The sequence below is a fragment of the Lynx canadensis genome, chromosome B3 (genome assembly GCF_007474595.2).
Source record: "Lynx canadensis isolate LIC74 chromosome B3, mLynCan4.pri.v2, whole genome shotgun sequence".
Classification (NCBI taxonomy): Eukaryota; Metazoa; Chordata; class Mammalia; order Carnivora; family Felidae; genus Lynx; species Lynx canadensis.
The window spans coordinates 140,641,153-140,660,665 of record NC_044308.2 but is presented as its reverse complement, the minus strand read 5'-3'; the positions used below and the strand labels follow the sequence as shown (position 1 = coordinate 140,660,665).

Here is a 19,513-nt window from a genome sequence, read left to right as displayed (position 1 = left end):
CTGGCGTGCAAACATGAGGACTAAATGGGGCCTTGCGGACGAGAGCCCCACAGCGCAGGCTCTGAACCCAAATGCAGCCGAGCCCAAATATTCTCCCCTCTTCCGGCACCACGGCTGCCTACGGAGCAGTGCTCGTACCTTTCATCAAATGACTGAGAGGGGGCATCGGGTGTTCCGTGAGCTCTGGCCGCCTGGGGAGAGCCCCTGGTGGATAAAGGGTGCCCGGCTCCTGTTTGTGCAGTGAATGAATGAAGAGCCCGCGTGGCCTTTGCCCTCAGCAGGACACCCACTGCTGCCTACTGAATTCAGCCCCGTCTCACCGGGCTCCCCACTTACCGGGCTTCTGTGGCCCGGGGTCCACAGATCCCAGACAGTGGCACGCTTTACGTGGTGATGAGGGTCGAGAGGATTCCGAGGCCTGGAGGGAGAGCGCAGGGATGGAGCGGCCGTGTCTCTGCCACAGGCACTGGTGGAGGGCGTGGGCTCTGCTAACCGAGCCAGCCGAGGCTGGCTAAGCACCCGGGAGATCGTACAGGATGGTGTATGGCTTTTATCACCGCCACCAGGACCAAGAAAGTGCATCTGTTCCCCAATCAGCGTGACTTCACAGAGTTACCGCGGTGCCAGCCCAAAGCAGCACATCTCCACTTTTGAGTTAGCACACGGGCTGGAATGAAAGGTCAGGTAACCAAGGCATAGCCTCCCCATTACCATGTCCAAGTGCCTGGGCCGGGGCCGAGGTCTGTACATTCTCTCCCTTGACCAGGCTTTTATCAGTCAGCACGTAGCTCAAGAGCACGCCGCGGGGCTGACCGCCTTCTCTCTTCCAGCCCTCCGTGTCCTCATCTGTGACACGGTGCCTGGGACACCATGTCCTTAGTTGGGGGTTGTCTGGAGCCTCGGCTGAGGTCCCGTTCTAGTCAGCTGCGGCAGGCTCGTGTAAGGATTTAATGGCGGTTAAGTTACTGCTGTCATTATGCCTGTAGCCGTACCTTCCTGCTCCAAGAGGCTGAGGTTTGACAGACCATGTTCAGAACGAGCAGGGGTGGTTGTAGATTTTGTAGATGGCCATGCTCAGAAATAATACAGACGGCAAAACCCACGAAAACCGCTGGGGTGGCCAGCTGACATTTTCTCTCTGGGATCACGAAAGGGGAGACCGACTGTATTTAAACTAAGAAGGGGTCTGCACATTGGAGGGATAATAGTGATGATAATTATTATCATTTTGGAACTGTGGGGACGGTATTGTTAGCAGTCACAGACACTGGAGGAGGACTGGGTGATTGGCTGGTGACCCAAGTGCACCCTGATGTCCAGAGACGGGAAGGGCCTGCTGTAGGGGGACCCTGAGATCCAGCATCCTGCCCCTGCATCCAGGTCCTGGGTCCTGTTGCCCCCCCCCCCCCCCCAGCCCCCCTGCCATGGGCTTATTTGCTTTGTGAAACATCTCCCTCCAGGGGCAAGGCCTGCGGTGGCCCCGAGTGGGTTCCATAAGATGATCGGTACCCTTCCCTGAAGGGACACGCAGCGTGGCAGGTGAACCTCTTTTTTGGGTATTTTCATTGTAAAACAGGCCCTGACAAGCATACAAAGAACCATCCATCCCTCGGTGGCACTGCGTGCTGGAGAGACGGCCGGGACCGAGCCTGGGGTCTGAAACCCTGAGGACGGGCACGGCCCTCTCCCTGCTGGCTGTGGGACTCTCCCTGTTTCTCAGAGCTTCCGTTTCCTCACGTGCCGGCAGGATACAGCCCTCGCCTGGCCTTCCTCGGAGGTCATGTGAGTAACGATGAAATGCGCTAATGCACGCAAAAATGCCAAACCAGCTGTAAAGCACTTTGCAAACTGTGGAGGGCTGTGTGAAGCCAAGACCCAGGTCTGACCTCTGCAGCCGGGTGCCCGGATTCTAATTTTGCTGCCGGCTTTGGAGAACATGGCCCTGCTCAAGCTGGGAGTTCAGGTACCCTTGCTGTCCCCCTCTGAGCAGCAGTGACCCACTGTGTCTTCCACAGGTCCGAGTGCCCTTCCAGGTGGTATCAGCTGGCCTTTAGAGGGACCTGTTAAACTAGCACGCTCAGTTATGGCCTTTTCGTTGACTAATCAATTAAAGGTGTGGTTTTTAAAAAAAATTTTTTTTTTATGTTTATTTTTTTTTTGAGAGACGGAGTGAGACAAAGTGAGAGTGGGGGAGGGACAGAGACAGAGGGAGACAACAGAATCTGAAGCAGGCTCCAGGCTCCGACCTGTCAGCACAGAGCCCGACCTGGGGCTCGAACCCACAGGCCGTGAGATCATGACCTGAGCAGAAGTCGGACGCTCAACCGACTGAGCCACCCCGGCGCCCCAAGGTGTGTTTTTTTATTGAACATCCCCGATACCTTTATTGGTGTTATTAGAATAACCGGCATGCCAAGGAGGAACAATTATTTAAATGCTCATTAAAAACAAAACAAAACAAAACCCCTCCTGGCAGAGGGAGACTCTCATTTCATCTGCAAGAGTCCAGTTGCCTGTTGGTTCCCAAGAGGCACAATGAAAAATGATGTTTCCTCGACGTTTGCAAGTTCTCACTTCCTCGGAACCTCTAATGCATTAGGCAGGCCGCGTTACAATTCCTCCCAGGTTTCATTACTGCCAGACTTACACAGAAAGGCATCGTTGAAACGTGGATGCGCCTGCCAGGTACGAGGATGAACACTAAACACCAAAACCTACAAACTTCTGCACAGTGGTGCACGATTTACGGGCGTGTGTCCACATACAGGGTCTCATTGGATACCTCCAGCCCTCTTTGGAGGCAGGCGTTATTATTCCCATTCTACTGATGAGGAAACCGAGGCTCAAGGAGGTTGTGATTTGATCGACTTCACTGAGCTGGAAATGTCAAGGCAGAGGTGTGAACCCATGCCGCCGTCCAGGCTCGTGGGAAGGGAGGGTTTCGAACTTGAGAAAAACACAAGGACTGCCTTTAGAGCTGTTAAAGCGAAGCAGCTCCAGTCTGGGTTTCTGCCAACTGAGGAGTAAAAATGTCTGAGGAAGGAAGCAAGCAAGCAAGGACAGACACGGGCCCTGGCTTCTGAGTTGCCAAGCCTGATTTAGTGATGCAAGTACAGCTGACATTTCTAGGTCTCTAGGCCGGGTCTGACGTCAGTTCAGAATAATCTAGGCATCCACCTGTCACTCGGAACCTCAGCAGCCCCAGCAGCAGCGTGGTGGGAAGTGGATCCTGTCTGGGCTGCTGGCAAAGTCATCACCTCATGGAGCCTCCGGCTCACCTCTGGGCAGGTGGCCCTGAGCTTGAGGAGGGAGGGGATCATCACCTCTGGTCCCGGGGAGGGGAGGGGAGGGGAGGGGGCCGACCCTCTGGACAAGAGTCTTCCCTTGCGTCTCAAAAAATGAGGTGTCTGTGACTGGTAGGCCGTGAGTGTAAAATATTTAGCGAGTTTTCGAATAGAAAAATGTTCCGAGTGGCTCTTCAAAGACTTCTGACACTGTTCACTTGTGAAAAGTGAGCAGCCCCTAGTGCTCAAGGCTACTTCGAGGCAAGAGAGAACCGTGAACTGGTAATGTGGAAATGAACGTTTTATTAAAAAAAAAAAAAAAGGTCGGGGAGAGTGGAAAGGGACTCGTCTAGGGAGGGCCTCTGAGGGCTGTGAGGTTTTTAGAAAAGTCAGAAGCTGTCAGGTCCCGGGAAGGCCGTCCCTGGCAGTCTTGCCTCCGCGAGAAGGAAAGTCTGGGAACCGAACCACAGCGGTTCATTTAGGGGTGCGGGAAAAGAAAGGGCTTCCTCCGGCGTGAGGAGTGGCCCTGGGATCCGATGTGACAGACGCCTAGCTCTTCCCCACCTGATGGTGGTTTACGGACAGGTGACCCCCTCTTTCAGCCGCTCCAGAATTTTAGCGGACATCTTTTTTTTTTTTTTTCCCTTTTCTTTCCTTTTCAGAAGTGGAAACATCTGAGCTCTTTAGAACATGTAGCTACATGCTTCCCAGCAGCTGCCATTTTGAGTTACAAAAATGTTTTCATCGGCCATTTCGGCTAAAGAGCAGTCTTTATTCCTGGCCTGCCAGGGAGTTCTGCGTTTTCTTCTGACATCCCCATCCCGCACCGGCGGTGGAACTTTTAGAAAACGTGTGGCCATCAGAACAAGAAACAGGAAGTGCTCTGGAGTTGAAGCCCAAGGAACGAAGATGATGAACAAAGAGATGGGGGGGGGGGGGAGGCGGAAGGAGGTGGCCCCACTTAAAAACATGAAGAACAGCTGTGTGCCATAAATCGATTAATTAGAGTTTCCGAAGCCAAGGTGAAGGGTACAGAAACGCTCTTTAATTTGAAGATCTATGACCTTGTGGGACGTGGCACTTCATTTGCGTTATTAGCTCCCGTGTCAGAAAGGGACATTTTATTTATCTTCTTGTTATTTATTACGTATTTATTCTGCCTTGCTCTAGAAAAGGATTTGAGCGGGACTCTAAATATTATGGCTTCTGGCCAGCTCTCTTGTGAGGCAGTGTGAGGCGAAGGGTTCTGTTCTCCCAAGTACATTAACTAATAAGCTAGGACGGGAGATGGCGTCTTCTTTGCCAGCTGAGGGACGTGTGCCGGAAGGGAAGGCCCAGGGCCGGTCCTGCTGAACGGCGTCCCAGGAGAAACATGGCGGCCCAGGGCCTTGGGAGGCCCCCTGCCATTTTCCACGTGGGCAAAAGTCTCCTCAGGGACTCCCAACACGGGGAACTGAATTACCCAGACGTACTGGGCACACCGGAGGAAGAGAATTGCCTCAGCAGATCTACTTGAGCTGGTTTTAAAAGTGAAGTGAAGTTGAAGCTCAGAATTCTTTTTTTCCTTCTCCGTCCTTCCCCCTGCCCGCTGGTGTCCTTGCCACCACACATGTATATACAGACTAGGAGACGAGAGTGGACTGATGATTCTTGGAGGACACCAAACCTGGAACGCACGTCTTGGTTGCCGGTGGGGGGTGATCTGGCCCAGTTGGTTGTGTGGTCTGGGAGGATCTCCACCCGGCGCCATGGGATGTGCGCACGCTGCCCCCCGAAGCTGTACGGCCTACCCTGCATAGGACTCAGGCCGTTGGGTCTTTGAGTCGCTTGGTTTTTACAGCTAAGCATGAAGTCCTCCGGAAACATAATTCGAACAAGTCAAAATAAAAACAAATCTCTGCATGGGATTTCAGAAGTCCTAAAGTCTTTGGGGGAAAGGTCGAGACGGAGGGGGTCTTCTCCACTCTGCACTGCGCTGTGTTCTCACGTCATCTTCCTGACTTGGGGCGTGGAAATTCATCTGCACCTTTGGCTTCTCCGGGGAGTCTGCGGCTACCATGCCTTCTCAGCGTTAAGACCTTCCAGCTACAGGAAAGCTCTTAAAAGGGGTTTTTCAACATCGCGGCTGTGATGTCTTGTTCTCTTTTCCCTCCCGGCCAGCGAGCGAATCTCGGGTAGAAAGCAGGGCCCACCCGCACCTGCGCCTTTATAGGAAGCCCGAGCAGAGGTTCAGACGGAAAAGGCAGAGTTTGGCCCGCAGGGTGAGGAGGGAGGCCACGAGACAGGTTCTGGCTGAAACATTCAGCCTCCATTTTGTGACGGCCCCGATGATGGACAAAGACAGTAACGTTTTTGGCTCAGTGCCCACAAGTGTCCACTACGATTTGCTTCCGACGCCACGGGAGCCAGTATGTAACAAATCCACACTTGCCACCATTCATCCTGACCACCCCGTCAGATTTGACATTCCCCCGTGCGGTTAGCATTCTGGCAAAGGACTTCATGGAGGCCAGTGGCCCCCTATCCAGCCCCCTCCCAGCGGCTGGTGGAGGCCGGCTTCCGTGGTTAGGGCCATGGGAGGAATGGGGGGGGGCCTCCGTGTGTGAGGCCGTAGGAGGAATGGGGGGGGCAGCTGCCACACAGCAGCGATCTTCTTATGCTGAATTCCTTCTGTTCCTTCGTATCCACGTTTGAATTTGATGGTGCTTTCTGCACGCAGTGTGGTGTGTGAAACCCTAGAAGGTCCTACAGCAAAAACCCCCAACGATGCAGAGGGATCAGCCATGTCACTTCGAAACAACGTCCGCCAGGCAGTTGAGTGTGACTTGTGTGCTTTAGAACCTCCTTGGATCAAGTGTTGACTAACCAGTGGTTCTAAAGGGGGGGGCATTGAGCTGCGGTTTTGCCCCCACCAGGGGACACTTGGTAACGCCTGGAGAGTTCTGTGATCCTCATAACTGGGGGAGGGAGTGTGACTGGCTTGTAGGGGGTGGGGGCCAGGGATGCTGCTGAACACTCTACAAGGCACAGGACCCCCCTCCCCCCAACACAGTCATCGAGATCCAAATGTCACCAGTGGCCTTGGTGGATAAAACCCTGGTCCCTCACGGTTGTGGTGTCCCTGCTGTTTTCTCGTTGACATCGGTCATTCTCACCAACGCGGCCTCATTTGGCTTCTGAGGCAACGGGGACAAGAGCGCCTCTTCTTTAGGGAAAGCAAGCAGAAGCCTAGGAATTTGGGGTTGCTTGCTGAGGTCGTGTGGCCGATCTGGGCTCCGCGGGGGCAACCTGCCCACAGAGCCAGCTTGCCTCAGCCTTCCAGCCCCGTGGAGCCTTGGCCGGAGCGTCCAACACGTCGCCGGCCTCGGCCTGCTCCGAAGGGGCCCCGACGCCGCCCTCCAGAGCCGCGCGGATCCGGGACTCGCTTCGCGCCCCTCCCCCCCCCCCCCCCCCCCCCCCCCCCACCGCCCCCCTACATCCCCACCGCGCGCCTTCAGGTCCGTGGCCCCGCGGCGCGCGCGCCCCGTCCGCTTCTCACGCTCTCTCTGCCTTTCTGTCCGTGTGTCTCCCCAGGTAAAGATGAGCCTTCCAGCTACATTTGCACAACATGCAAGCAGCCCTTCAACAGCGCGTGGTTCCTGCTGCAGCACGCGCAGAACACGCACGGCTTCCGCATCTACCTGGAGCCCGGGCCGGCCAGCAGCTCGCTCACGCCGCGGCTCACCATCCCGCCGCCGCTCGGGCCCGAGGCCGTGGCCCAGTCCCCGCTCATGAATTTCCTGGGCGACAGCAACCCCTTCAACCTGCTGCGCATGACGGGCCCCATCCTGCGGGAGCACCCGGGCTTCGGCGAGGGCCGCCTGCCCGGCACGCCGCCGCTCTTCAGCCCGCCGCCGCGCCACCACCTGGACCCGCACCGCCTCAGTGCCGAGGAGATGGGGCTCGTCGCCCAGCACCCCAGTGCCTTTGACCGAGTCATGCGCCTCAACCCCATGGCCATCGACTCGCCCGCCATGGACTTCTCGCGGCGGCTCCGCGAGCTGGCGGGCAACAGCTCCACGCCGCCGCCCGTGTCGCCGGGCCGCGGCAACCCTATGCACCGGCTCCTGAACCCCTTCCAGCCCAGCCCCAAGTCCCCGTTCCTGAGCACGCCGCCGCTGCCGCCCATGCCGCCCGGGGGCACGCCGCCGCCGCAGCCGCCGGCCAAGAGCAAGTCGTGCGAGTTCTGCGGCAAGACGTTCAAGTTCCAGAGCAATCTCATCGTGCACCGGCGCAGCCACACGGGCGAGAAGCCCTACAAGTGCCAGCTGTGCGACCACGCGTGCTCGCAGGCGAGCAAGCTCAAGCGCCACATGAAGACGCACATGCACAAGGCCGGCTCGCTGGCCGGCCGCTCCGACGACGGCCTCTCGGCCGCCAGCTCCCCGGAGCCCGGCACCAGCGAGCTGGCCGGCGAGGGCCTCAAGGCGGCCGACGGCGACTTCCGCCACCACGAGAGCGACCCGTCGCTGGGCCACGAGCCCGAGGAGGAGGACGAGGAGGAGGAGGAGGAGGAGGAGGAGCTGCTGCTGGAGAACGAGAGCCGGCCGGAGTCGAGCTTCAGCATGGACTCGGAGCTGAGCCGCAACCGCGAGAACGGCGGCGGCGGGGTGGCCGGGGTGGCGGGCGCGGGCGGCGTGGGCGGCGCGGCCAAGGCGCTGGCCGACGAGAAGGCGCTGGTGCTGGGCAAGGTCATGGAGAACGTGGGGCTGGGCGCGCTGCCGCAGTACGGCGAGCTGCTGGCCGACAAGCCCAAGCGCGGCGCCTTCCTGAAGCGCGCGCCGGGCGGCGGCGACGCGGGCGACGACGACGACGCGGGCGGCTGCGGCGACGCGGGCCCGGGCGGCGCGGTCAACGGGCGCGGCGGCGGCTTCGCGCCGGGCGCCGAGCCCTTCCCGGGCCTGTTCCCGCGCAAGCCGGCGCCGCTGCCCAGCCCCGGGCTCAACAGCGCCGCCAAGCGCATCAAGGTGGAGAAGGACCTGGAGCTGCCGCCCGCCACGCTCATCCCGTCCGAGAACGTGTACTCGCAGTGGCTCGTGGGCTACGCGGCGTCGCGGCACTTCATGAAGGACCCCTTCCTGGGCTTCACGGACGCGCGCCAGTCGCCCTTCGCCACGTCGTCCGAGCACTCGTCCGAGAACGGCAGCCTGCGCTTCTCCACGCCGCCCGGGGACCTGCTGGACGGCGGGCTGTCGGGCCGCAGCGGCACGGCCAGCGGCGGCAGCACGCCGCACCTGGGCGGCCCGGGCCCCGGGCGGCCGAGCTCCAAGGAGGGCCGCCGCAGCGACACGTGCGAGTACTGCGGCAAGGTGTTCAAGAACTGCAGCAACCTGACGGTGCACCGGCGGAGCCACACCGGCGAGCGGCCTTACAAGTGCGAGCTGTGCAACTACGCGTGCGCGCAGAGCAGCAAGCTCACGCGCCACATGAAGACGCACGGGCAGATCGGCAAGGAGGTGTACCGCTGCGACATCTGCCAGATGCCCTTCAGCGTCTACAGCACCCTGGAGAAACACATGAAAAAGTGGCACGGGGAGCACTTGCTGACTAACGACGTCAAAATCGAGCAGGCCGAGAGGAGCTAAGCGCGCGGGGCCCCGGCGCCCCGCACCTGTACAGTGGAACCGTTGCCAACCGCGAGAATGCTGACCTTGACACTTGCCTCCGCGTCTGCGCCACTTCGGCACCCCCCCCCCCCCCCCCGCCCCGGGCCTCCCACCCCCACCCCCGCGCGTCCCCGGGGGCCCCGGGGGAGGCGGCGCTCCAACCTAACCTGTGTCTACGAAGTCCTACGGAAACCCGAGGGTTGATGGAGGCAGTAAAAATTGTGGAGCCTTTTAACTGTGCAATAATTTCTGTATTTATTGGGTTTTGTAATTTTTTTGGCATGTGCAGGTACTTTTTATTATTATTCTTTGTGTTTAAATTCTTTTAAGAGATTTTGTTGGGTATCCATCCCTTCGTTGTTTTTTTTTTTTTTTGTTTTTTTTTTGTTTTTTGTTTGTTCGTTTGTTTTTTTAAACCCAGTAGTAGCCTGAGCAATGACTCCCGAGCAGTGTAGAAGGGAAGCTTATCTTTTAAATTATAATTTGGGGGGGAGGGCGCTGCTTTTTTGAAATTTAAGCTAAGCATGTGTAATTTCTTGTGAAGAAGCCAACACTTAAATGACTTTTAAAGTTTACTTTTTTTAATTCCTTCTTTGGTCCTGAAATAAAAAGTGGCATGCATTTTTTTTTGTTTTGTTTTTTGTTTTTGTTTTTTGTTGGTTTTTTGGTTTTTTTTTGGGGGGGTGGATGTACAGCGGATAACAATCTTTAAAGTCGTAGCACTTTGCTTCAGAGTTGGAATGGAGATGTAGCACTGATGATGTCCTGAGTAACAGAGGCCTTTTCTGCAACCTTTACATTATACAAGGAAACGTTTTAGTGGTGGGGGCCCCCACCCCGAAAATTCCACACTGCCGGAGAAATGCCAGTTTTTGAGAGCTGCGGGGGGGCGGGGGGGATGGCCTGAGAGCATTCTACAGTGGTGTGGCATCAGCAGATACTGTCCTTTTCTTGGGGTGTGGGTGTGCCCTGGGGTGCCGCCTTGGCTCTTTGCTGTAGATTAGGCTACATAAAATGGGCGGAGGGTACCTTTTTTTGGGTAGACGGTGATCTGCAGTGACACAGGAAGAAAGCCACTGTATTCTTTCAGGCTTCTTCTGGCTTGATGGCTTCTCTCTCTCTCTCTCTCTGTCTCTGTCTATCACCCCCACTACAAAAAGTCCCAAGTCCTATGTTGCTACAAGTGATAATTGACCGTGTCTCAAGCAGACAAGTGCCCTGGACGAGGTGAATTGAGAGACGTTAGTATTCTCTCATTTAATGCACACTGATGACATTGTATGGACAGGGGGGAAAATCTTGCAAATTTCTGTTCCCTTTTACTGGAAAAGCAGGGAAAGAGTTCCATCCGAAGGTGCCCAGCGCTACTTTCCAATTTTTTTTTTTTTCTATCCCATTAGGTTGGAAGGTACTAAACATTGGACTGTTAAGATTAGACATTGGAATTCTGTTGACCCGCACTTTAAAGCTTTTGTTTGCATTTAAATTAAATGGCTTCTAAACAAGAAATTGCAGCATATTCTTCTCTCTGGCCCAGAGGTGGGTTAAACTGTAAGGGACGGCTGAGATCGAGTGTCAGTGTTGCTAAGCATGGCATTCACAATACTGGCACTATAAAGAACAAAATAAAATAATTTATTGGACAGTTTTTCTACTGCCATTCAATTTGACGTGAGTGCCTTGAAAACTGATCTTCCTATTTGAGTCTCTTGAGACAAATGCAAACCTTTTTTTTTTTTTTTTTTTTGGAAACGAAAAGACTTTTTAAGAGTAAAACAAGAAAAGTACATTCTTTAGATACAAACAAAGCCACCTTTACCTTTAATTAGATTAAATTTTAAAAATCCTGGCTGAAGATAGAGGACGTGAAAATGCCATAAGGACCCAATCAAATGAAGAAATAAACCCAGCACAACCGTGGACATCCTTAGCTGAATTATCCTCAACCCCTTTTGTTTTTGGGACAACGCTGCTTAGATTTGGCGTGGAGGTGATTTACTGCTGAATTAAAACTCAAGTGACAGAAGTTACACGCTGATATCGTTGAATGAAAAACAAAACAAACAAAAACAATTCAGGAACAATGGCTAATTTTTTTTCTAAAGTTGAATTTAGTGCACTCTGTCTTAAAAATACGTTTACAGTATTGGATACATACAAGGGTAAAAAAAAAATCGTGTGTATGTGTGTTGGAGCGATCATTTTTTTTTTTTCAAAGTTTGCTTAATAGGTTATAAAAAAAATGCCACAGTGGCTGCGTGTATATTGTTTTCTTTTGGTGACGGGGTTTTAGTATATATTATATATATTAAAATTTCTTGATTACTGTAAAAGTGGACCAGTATTTGTAATAATTGAGAATGCCTGGGCATTTTACAAAACAAGAAAAAAAAAAAACCCTTTTCTTTTCCTTGAAAATGTTGCAGTAAAACTTAAATGGTGGGTCTATAAATTTGTTCTTGTCACAGTAACTGTAAAGTCGGAGTTTTAGTAAATTCTTTTCTGCCTTGGGTGTTGAATTTTTATTTCAAAAAAAAAATGTATAGAAACTTGTATTTGGGGATTAAAAGGGGATTGCTACACCATGTAGAAAAAGTATGTAGAAAAAAAGTGCTTAATATTGTTATTGCTTTGCAGAGAAAAAAAAAAATCACATTTCTGACCTTGACCTTATTTTTCTCTTCCCGCCCCCTCTGGAATGGATATATTGGTTGGTTCATATGATGTAGGCACTTGCTGTATTTTTACTGGAGCTTGTAATTTTTTAACTGTAAGCTTGTCCTTTTAAAGGGATTTAATGTACCTTTTTGTTAGTGAATTTGGAAATAAAAAGAAAAAAAAACAAAAACAAACAGGCTGCCATAATATATTTTTTTAATTTGGCAGGATAAAATGTTGCAAAAAAAAAAATTTGTATGTTAAGTCCTATTGTACAGGAGAAAGAGGTTGTTTGACAACCTTTGAGGAAAAGAAACAAAAGGAAGTCGTTAAATGCTTTGGTTCACAGATCCTTTTAGTTGTATATATTTTTGTCGGAATTGGCCTATACAAAGGACTGTTCGAGCAGGGCTTCTCCCTGAACGCCCCGAACCTTGCATCAAGGCTCCCTGGTGTGGCCACAGCAGACCGGATGGGAAATCCTTTATTCGCGTTGAGTGGGAAAATCGGTTTTCGTAAAGATGTTGGTGACATCTCGCAGGGTCCTCTTGTTCTCTGAGAGGCCATCTGTAAGATGTCAGGGGTCCGAGGAGAGAGCGAGAGCATCTTCCTTCTCTACCGTCCATCGTGGCGGTCACCACCACATCTCCCACCCGTAAGAGCAGAAAGAAATGCAAACCGAGCTTTCTTTAGTCCTTGGGAAAACCTGAAACAGACAAACGGAAGATGTAACAACAAGAGCTGGTGAATCAGCTAGGCACAGGTGACGTGAGCTGCTGTTGAGAGCAGCACACACTGGATTTCAGGAAGGAGTCCCCGTCACAACCAGGGCCTTTCATGCCGCGGAGAGTGTTGGCCTGTTGTCTTTCTTACCTGCTCTGCTGCTTTTCTCGCTGAAACCTACATTCCGTCAGTTTCCGAGTGCCGAGGGCCTGGGATGAATTCGGTGCCTTTCCATATCTCTCTCTCCTTCCTCTGCGTTTCCTCTCCCTCCCTCTCTATCAGCCCGTTGTTTGTCTTCTTCGTCTTTATTTAATTTCTTCTCTTTCTCCCTCCCTGTACCCCCCTTTTTCTTCGTCCTCTTTTTTTTTTCTTCTTCCTTCCTTTTCTCTTTCTCTCCCTTTCTTTCTTTCTTTCTTTCTTTCTTTTTTTTTTTTTTTTTTGTAAAGCCAAGTAGCTTTAAGATGAAATAAAGTGGTGGTTTTTTGGATGAGGGAATAATACATTAAAAAAAAAATACCTATATCAGGAAGCCATTTTTTTATTTCAGGAACTGTAAAAACCATTATTTCAGGTTGTGAAAGTATAACCAAGCATCTTTTTGGGCAATTTCGTTACCAAATGCAGAAATCTTTCTTCTGGGAGCTTTTCCGTTCAGTACGCCCCTCCCTCCTTGCCACCTACCTTTGCAAAGTGAACAGAAATGGGGAGGAGGGGAGAGAAAGCTGAGATGTCAGTTTCTTACCTGCCCGACCCGACCTGAAGACCCAGGGGCTGCCCTTTCCTTCGGATGCCCTGTTAAGGTACTTGAGAGCCTCCAAGGTGGTCCTCCTGTCATTGCGAAAGCTAGCCAGCCCTCACCAGCTTACACAAAGTCACCAGAATGCCAGGACTAAGCCATCCTAAAGCACAAAGATTGTGTCTCTGTCGACCGCAGAGAAAAGCGCATTATGCTTCTCTCTCATGTTTAAGAAGCCAACACTGGAGCAGATGACGCAGTGAGAGGGGCCCTGAGCCTGGGTGACCCAGCCGACCTCAGGCCGGGTTCCATACTGCCACAACTTTGTTCAAAGTTGCCCCAAATTGGAACCTGCCACTTGCCATTAGAGGGTCTTTTACGGGGAGAGGGGGAGGCTGAACTACTCTAAAGCAAAATGTCAGAAAGTAAGGAAGCCAGCCTTTCATCCCGGTCCGAAGCGACGTAGCGAAGGTTCGGTTGCACACAGGCAAACCCGTGATTTTGGTGCTCTTTGTATCTCAAACCCTGCAAAGCAAAGTTCCATTGATTTAAGTTGTTTGCATTTGTACTGGCAAGGCAAAATATTTTTATTACCTTTTCTATTACTTATTGTATGAGCTTCTGTTGTTTACTTGGAGGTTCTGTCTTTTACTACAAGTTTGGAACTATTTATTATTGCTTGGTATTTGTGCTCAGTTTAAGAAACGGGCACTTTTTTTTTTTATTATGGATAAAATGTTGAGATGACAGGAGGTCATTTCAATATCGCTTAGTAAAATATTTATTGTTCCTTTAATTCTCTGTACAAGATTTTGGGCCTCTTTTTCCCCTTAATGTCACGATGTTGAGTTCAGCATGTGTCTGCCATTTCATTTGTACGCTTGTTCAAGACCAAGTTTGTTCTGGTTCCAAGTTATAAAAATAAATTGGACATTTAACTTGATCTCCTAGCCTGGTCCTCTTCTGTGTCTTTGAGGGGTGGGTGGGGGGTGGACAGCTCATTTCCAAGGGGGGACTGGAGGTCTTTCTCCATTTTCCTCTTGACCCAAACCCTTGTGCCCACATCTGGGAAGACAGGAAATAATGGCCTGAGACACCAACAGTTCTCTTTGTTTATCTTGCGGAGCCGCGTGATTTAGATCAGGGGTCCTCAGCAGCCAAGGTGGAGAAGGAAGAAGGCATTCTTCCGGGTTTCGGCCAGTTAGGCACACAGTTCCCTTCCGTCTCCTCCTCGTGAGTGAGCATCTGAGCCCACGGCTCTGGGTGCAAAGGGATCAAAGGTCCCCTGGGTTCTCGTCCGCTCTTATGTTTCCTGCTCTTAAAGACACACAGAACATTCCACGCGAGTCATTTCGGCAACCTCACTGGGCACCACCGTGAGCCAGGTCCCCACCTAGGCAGCCCGGGGAATCTTGGCAAGGACGCTGCAAAAAAATGAACACACACCGTGAAGCCATGCTTTGTGGGGGCTGTGCCCGCAGAGATGGGAGGAGAAACCCGGCCGCGCGTTCCTCTGTGTCCCGTTTTCACCCCAAAGAGGTCACCGTTCTCCCGAGGCCATGCCTAAGCACTGGAGGACAAGACGTGGGATTTGAACCGCAGCACCAAAAATGGTAGCCATTCAGGAGAAGACCTGCCCTGCTTTCTAGGGGCTCAAGGAAGAAGAATCCCCAGAGAGGAATTCTCTTCTTTCCCGTGGGCCCTGGGCTCCGAGTCTTTTCCCAGCTGGCTTTAAAACACAGGTGTCCGAGACTTTGTGTGTTTTCCCACCCAGAAAACCGGGCAAGGGACAGACATGAAAGGCTCACCTGCTGTCTTGTAGCCTGTTCCCTCCCTCAGCCCTCCTAAGAAGGCCACGTTTGAGGCTTGCCCGTGGGGGCAAAGGAAAGGCTCTACTTGATTCTCACCGTTGTCCCATAAGTAGCCCTACCAGCCCAGGTCAGTCCTTTCCCTTTTCTGGTCTCAGTTTCCCCACTCGTAAAATGGAGACTTAAGGCGATCTGGAAGGACACCTTTTGCCTTTGAATGGTTGGACCCCGATGACCTCTGTGTGCCCAGAGTACCAACATTCGGTGGGCATGTGTATGTCAGAAATGTTCCCCATTCTGATGACACAGATCAGGGCGAGAGTGAGTTTCCCGGGCTTTTGCTGGTCGCAGTGAGGTGTCCTCAGCCACCCTGCAGGTCACAGATTCTGGACGTTTTCCAAGGAGTTCCTCCTCGTACTTGGGGCATCAGAGCAGGCTGCTGAACACCTGAGTCCGGAGCTGTAAGCTCCTCAAAGTTAGAAAACATTGCCTTCTGCCTTGGAGAGAAAACGAGGTGGATAGAACCTCAAAAAATGTTAAATGTGAGGGGCGCCTGGGTGGCTCAGTCGGTTAAGCGTCCGACTCTTGATTTCGGCTCGGGTCATGATCTCACGGACTGAGCCCCGTGTCAGGCTCCACGCTGAGCGTGGAATCTGCTTGGGTTTCTCTCTCTCCCTCGCTCTCTCTCAAAATAAATAAATTAGCATTAAAAAAAAATGTTAACATGTTAAAATATATGACGAAACTTATGTGACCTCCGAGCCAGGGAGACGAGGATTCTGACCTCTTGTGTAGATGAAGTCTGGGTTACCAGCTGCCTGCATGGCATAGCCTTCAAACCAATTTTTACTGGATTCTGGTGACAGACCATCTAGGATGCTCTAAAGAAGTTGAAGCTGGTTGAGATCAGGAGTCTATTTCACTCCCCAAGCAAGGCCTGAGCTGGATATCAGGTCTGGGCACAGAGGGAGGTCTTGGGCCCGGTCTTTCCTCTTAAGCAACTCCTTGTTCAATGAGACAGATGCACTATGAAACCAGACTGCAGGACGGGGTGGTGTGGGCAGCGAGAAGGGCGCAGGGGGAGGACAGCTGATCAGCTGGGGAGAGGGAGGAGTAGGGAAACTGTGCAGCTCTTTAAAAGATGAGTAAAGATTCACCATGATGATGAGGACAGTGAGGGAGAAAAGGCACGTCTTACAGTGGGTATGACAGGGGAAGATGCATGGATGTTGGAAAAGCACAGTGAAGCCCACGGACAAACAGAATTTTATAGTTGGCTGAGACTCTTAAAGGTCATCCTGTATTATCCCATATAACATGGGAATCCTCTCCCAAATCCTAAGGTATAGCACACCCATCCATCTACCCATCCATCCACCCATCCATCCACCCATCCATCCATCCATCGGTGCATCCACCCATCTACTCACCCATCCATCCATTCACTCATCTATCCACTCACCCATCTATCCATTCACTCATCCATCCATCCATCCATTCATCCACCCACCCACTCACCCCATCCATCCACCCACCCATCTGTCCATCCATCCATCCATCCATCCATCCACCAACCCACTCACCCCATCCATCCATCCATCCATCCACCCATCCACTCACCCATCCATCCATCCATCCATCCATCCATCCATCTGTCCATCCATCCATCCACCCATCCGGCCTTCCACAAATAGTTCATTTAATAAACATTTATCAAGGACCTAAGCTGTGTCACAGACTCTTCTGGGAAGCTACAAATCAATAAGGTGCACCCTTGCCTTCCAGAGGTTTCCTTTTCAGTGGGCAGGATAAGACATCCATCATTATATTCAGTTATTTGTTCCCTTAACTATCCTGGGGTTCCTGCAGAGAGCCCCCATTCTTAGGCCTTGGATACAGTCATGCCCCGGCTGACGCTAGTTAGCTGGGGAGGCAGAAAGTGAACAATCAACGTTCTTTCTTTTGGATGGGAGCATGGGCTCCAGCAGGAAGCTGGAGGGGACATTAGTGTTCTTCATTACAGATTAGGAAACCCAGTCTTCGGCCCATTTCATACTGCCGCCATCTAAACTGTCTTTCTTTACTATGGCTTATTCCTCACAGGCTGTAATGAACATATATTTGTGTTTCTGTCATCTCTTATAATTCAACATTTTTAGAGTAAGAAATGTCCAATTTAGGACACATCCCAGCATGGGAACCCAAGGCTCCTGTCTGGAGGAAGTGGTGGTTACTCTTCCTGTCCCAGTTCCCACATATGATAATGGTGCTGGCCTATCGCTGGTGAGACAGGCCATATGCAACTTCTCTTGCCTCCAGATGCACTGCAGGCTCCAAAGGGGAGGCTGGTCTCCCACCACCTTCGGCGCTCAGCACGACCTTTGTTTGGAGGTACCCGTGAGAGTTCAGGTTTGTTCCCTATATCATGTTTCAACCACATTCTCCCATTTTTCTCTCAAAAGCCCTGGATTAGTGTGTACCAAAAGCCTAATGATATCCTGACTCTTTGATCTGGTGATGTAATCCTCAGAAACGATACTAAGTATACTAGTTAGCGACTTCTTGAGAGAGACCTATAGACAGGTTGCCTCAACATTTCGTTCAATTCCTTATTAATAATTTCCATCCTTCTTCCCCCCACAAGGCTGTGAGCAGGCCAGTAGGAAACATAGTAAAATATGAAAAAGCAGTAAAACATCAGGAGCGGAGAGATGAAAAGACAGAGTAAAATGTAAATACCTGCGTAAGAATATAGCCTAGAGAAACAGGCTATATGTTGCTATGCTTAAATCATGTATTGGAGCCTAAGCTTCTTGGGAGCAAAGGGAAAAAAGAAACATAGACACAATGCTTATGATTCAAGAGGAGAAAACATGCCAGCGAATGACACATAATAGCAAAATTTTCAAAGCAGCCTCTGTGTTCAACAATAAAAGAGTGAGTGAATGAGAAGGTCCATTATGGGATGTTTATATCCCCCTAACACGAGAGGTTGAAGACTTATGTAATACTAGGAAAACTGTGCGTGAGATAATGTTCACTTTCAAAAGAACGGAGACCGTGCGCGTGCTAGGGTTCCACACGATCGCCGCATGACGCGGTGTCGATGTCTCTCAGATGCGAATGCTGGAAGGAAAGCCTCAACAGAGGTATTTTCTCCTACCCCGAAGTTTCAGGGGGCTTTGCCCTATTGCTTTTGCAACTGAAAATATTCGAGTGGATACTGGGAGTTAGGCCCTCCCAAACGCCTTCCCAGCCTTCGCTGCCTCTTGGAGCCATTTGTTCTGGGTAATCATTCCCCAGGAGGTGCACAAGTGGGGCACACGGTCAACCACTGGACAATATGGAAATGCCTGCACATCCCATAACCGAGCACTGATTGCAACAGAAGCAAACGTGTCTTTTTTGATTAAATAAGCAAAAAGGGTTTTTTTTTCAATTTTTTAATGTTTATTTATTTTTGAGGGGGGGGGAGGGGCAGAGAGAGAGGGAGACACAGAATCGGAAGCAGGCTCCAGGCTCTGAGCCGTCAGCACAGAGCCCGATGTGGGGCTCGAACTCACAGACTGTGAGATCATGACCTGAGCCGAAGTCGGACGCTCGACCGACTGAGCCACCCAGGCGCCCTATGATTCTGGGTTACATTTCAGTGAGCCCCTTCTGGCTGTATGTGGTGGGCCGACTGTCATGGGCAGGAGGTAAAGCAAGGGTTGGGGAAGGAGACAGGAGATTAGCTTGGACTGACATCAAAAGAGGCGGAGGTGGCCAGCAGAGGTCCGATTCAGGACTCCTTCCGGAAATGGAGAGAAGGAAATAGAGACGTGCTGAGGGATTGGTTGCGGGTGTGGAAGAGAGGTCACCGTCACGGATGACGGTGCGTTCTTGGCCCCAGCAGCAGATGCATGGCCACTCACGGACCTAGGGGGAGACTGGAGGTGAGGGGCATCATGGGGCAGGTGGGAAGGGGCTCGGGGTTCTCTCTGGCCTGGGAAGCTGGAGGTGCCCGCTGGTCAATTGCTGGTGATGCCTCTCTCACCAGGTTATCAAGGGAATTCAGAAATAAACATCTGCAGAGCAACAGCAAGGCACCGTTAGTGACCGAAGACACCAGGGGTACAGACTGCCTGTGTTCATAGCTTAGCTCCGACACCGATGAGCTGGAGATCTTGGCCCAATCACATAACCTGGTCGTGCCTCAGTTCCTGGCCCGTAAAATGGGGATGCTAATAGTGCTTCCCTGTTACAGACTGTTTGTGTCCCCCACAAATTCCTATGTTAAAACCCTGACCCCCCCCCCCCCCAGTGTGTCGGTATTTGGAGGCGGGGATTTTGGGGTGTAATTGTGGTTATGTGAGGGCATGAGGGCAGAGCCCCTTATAAGAAGAGGCACCAGAAGCTTGCTCTCTTACTCTCCCTGGGCACACAAAGACAAGGTCATGTGAGCACCCAGTGAGACGGGAGCCAAGTTCGGAGGCCTCAGCATGGAGTCTACCCACCGACACCTTGATCTTGGACTCCCAGCCTCTGGAACTCTGGGAAGCAAATGTGTGCCGTGCGAGCCCCCCCTCCCTCCCACTCCTCCCCCCCCCCCACCCCCCGTCCACACTATTCTGTTATGGCAGCTGAGCGGATCAAGGCAGACTCAGGGTTATGATGGGG

The 19,513-nt window shown here is 51.9% G+C and overlaps 1 protein-coding gene across 4 annotated transcripts in view; it reads left to right on the top strand.

Moving 5' to 3' along the window:
- Positions 1-13,989, top strand: part of BCL11B (BAF chromatin remodeling complex subunit BCL11B) — a 97,079-nt gene extending 83,090 nt beyond the window's left edge. For all 4 annotated transcript variants that reach the window (XM_030319938.2, XM_030319936.2, XM_030319937.2 and 1 more), the window contains one exon: positions 6,858-13,989. In XM_030319938.2, the coding sequence (XP_030175798.1) occupies positions 6,858-8,908 (2,051 nt within the window). In that variant the 3' untranslated portion in view covers positions 8,909-13,989. The remainder of the gene's footprint in view (positions 1-6,857) is intronic.
- Positions 13,990-19,513: the final 5,524 nt, after the last annotated feature.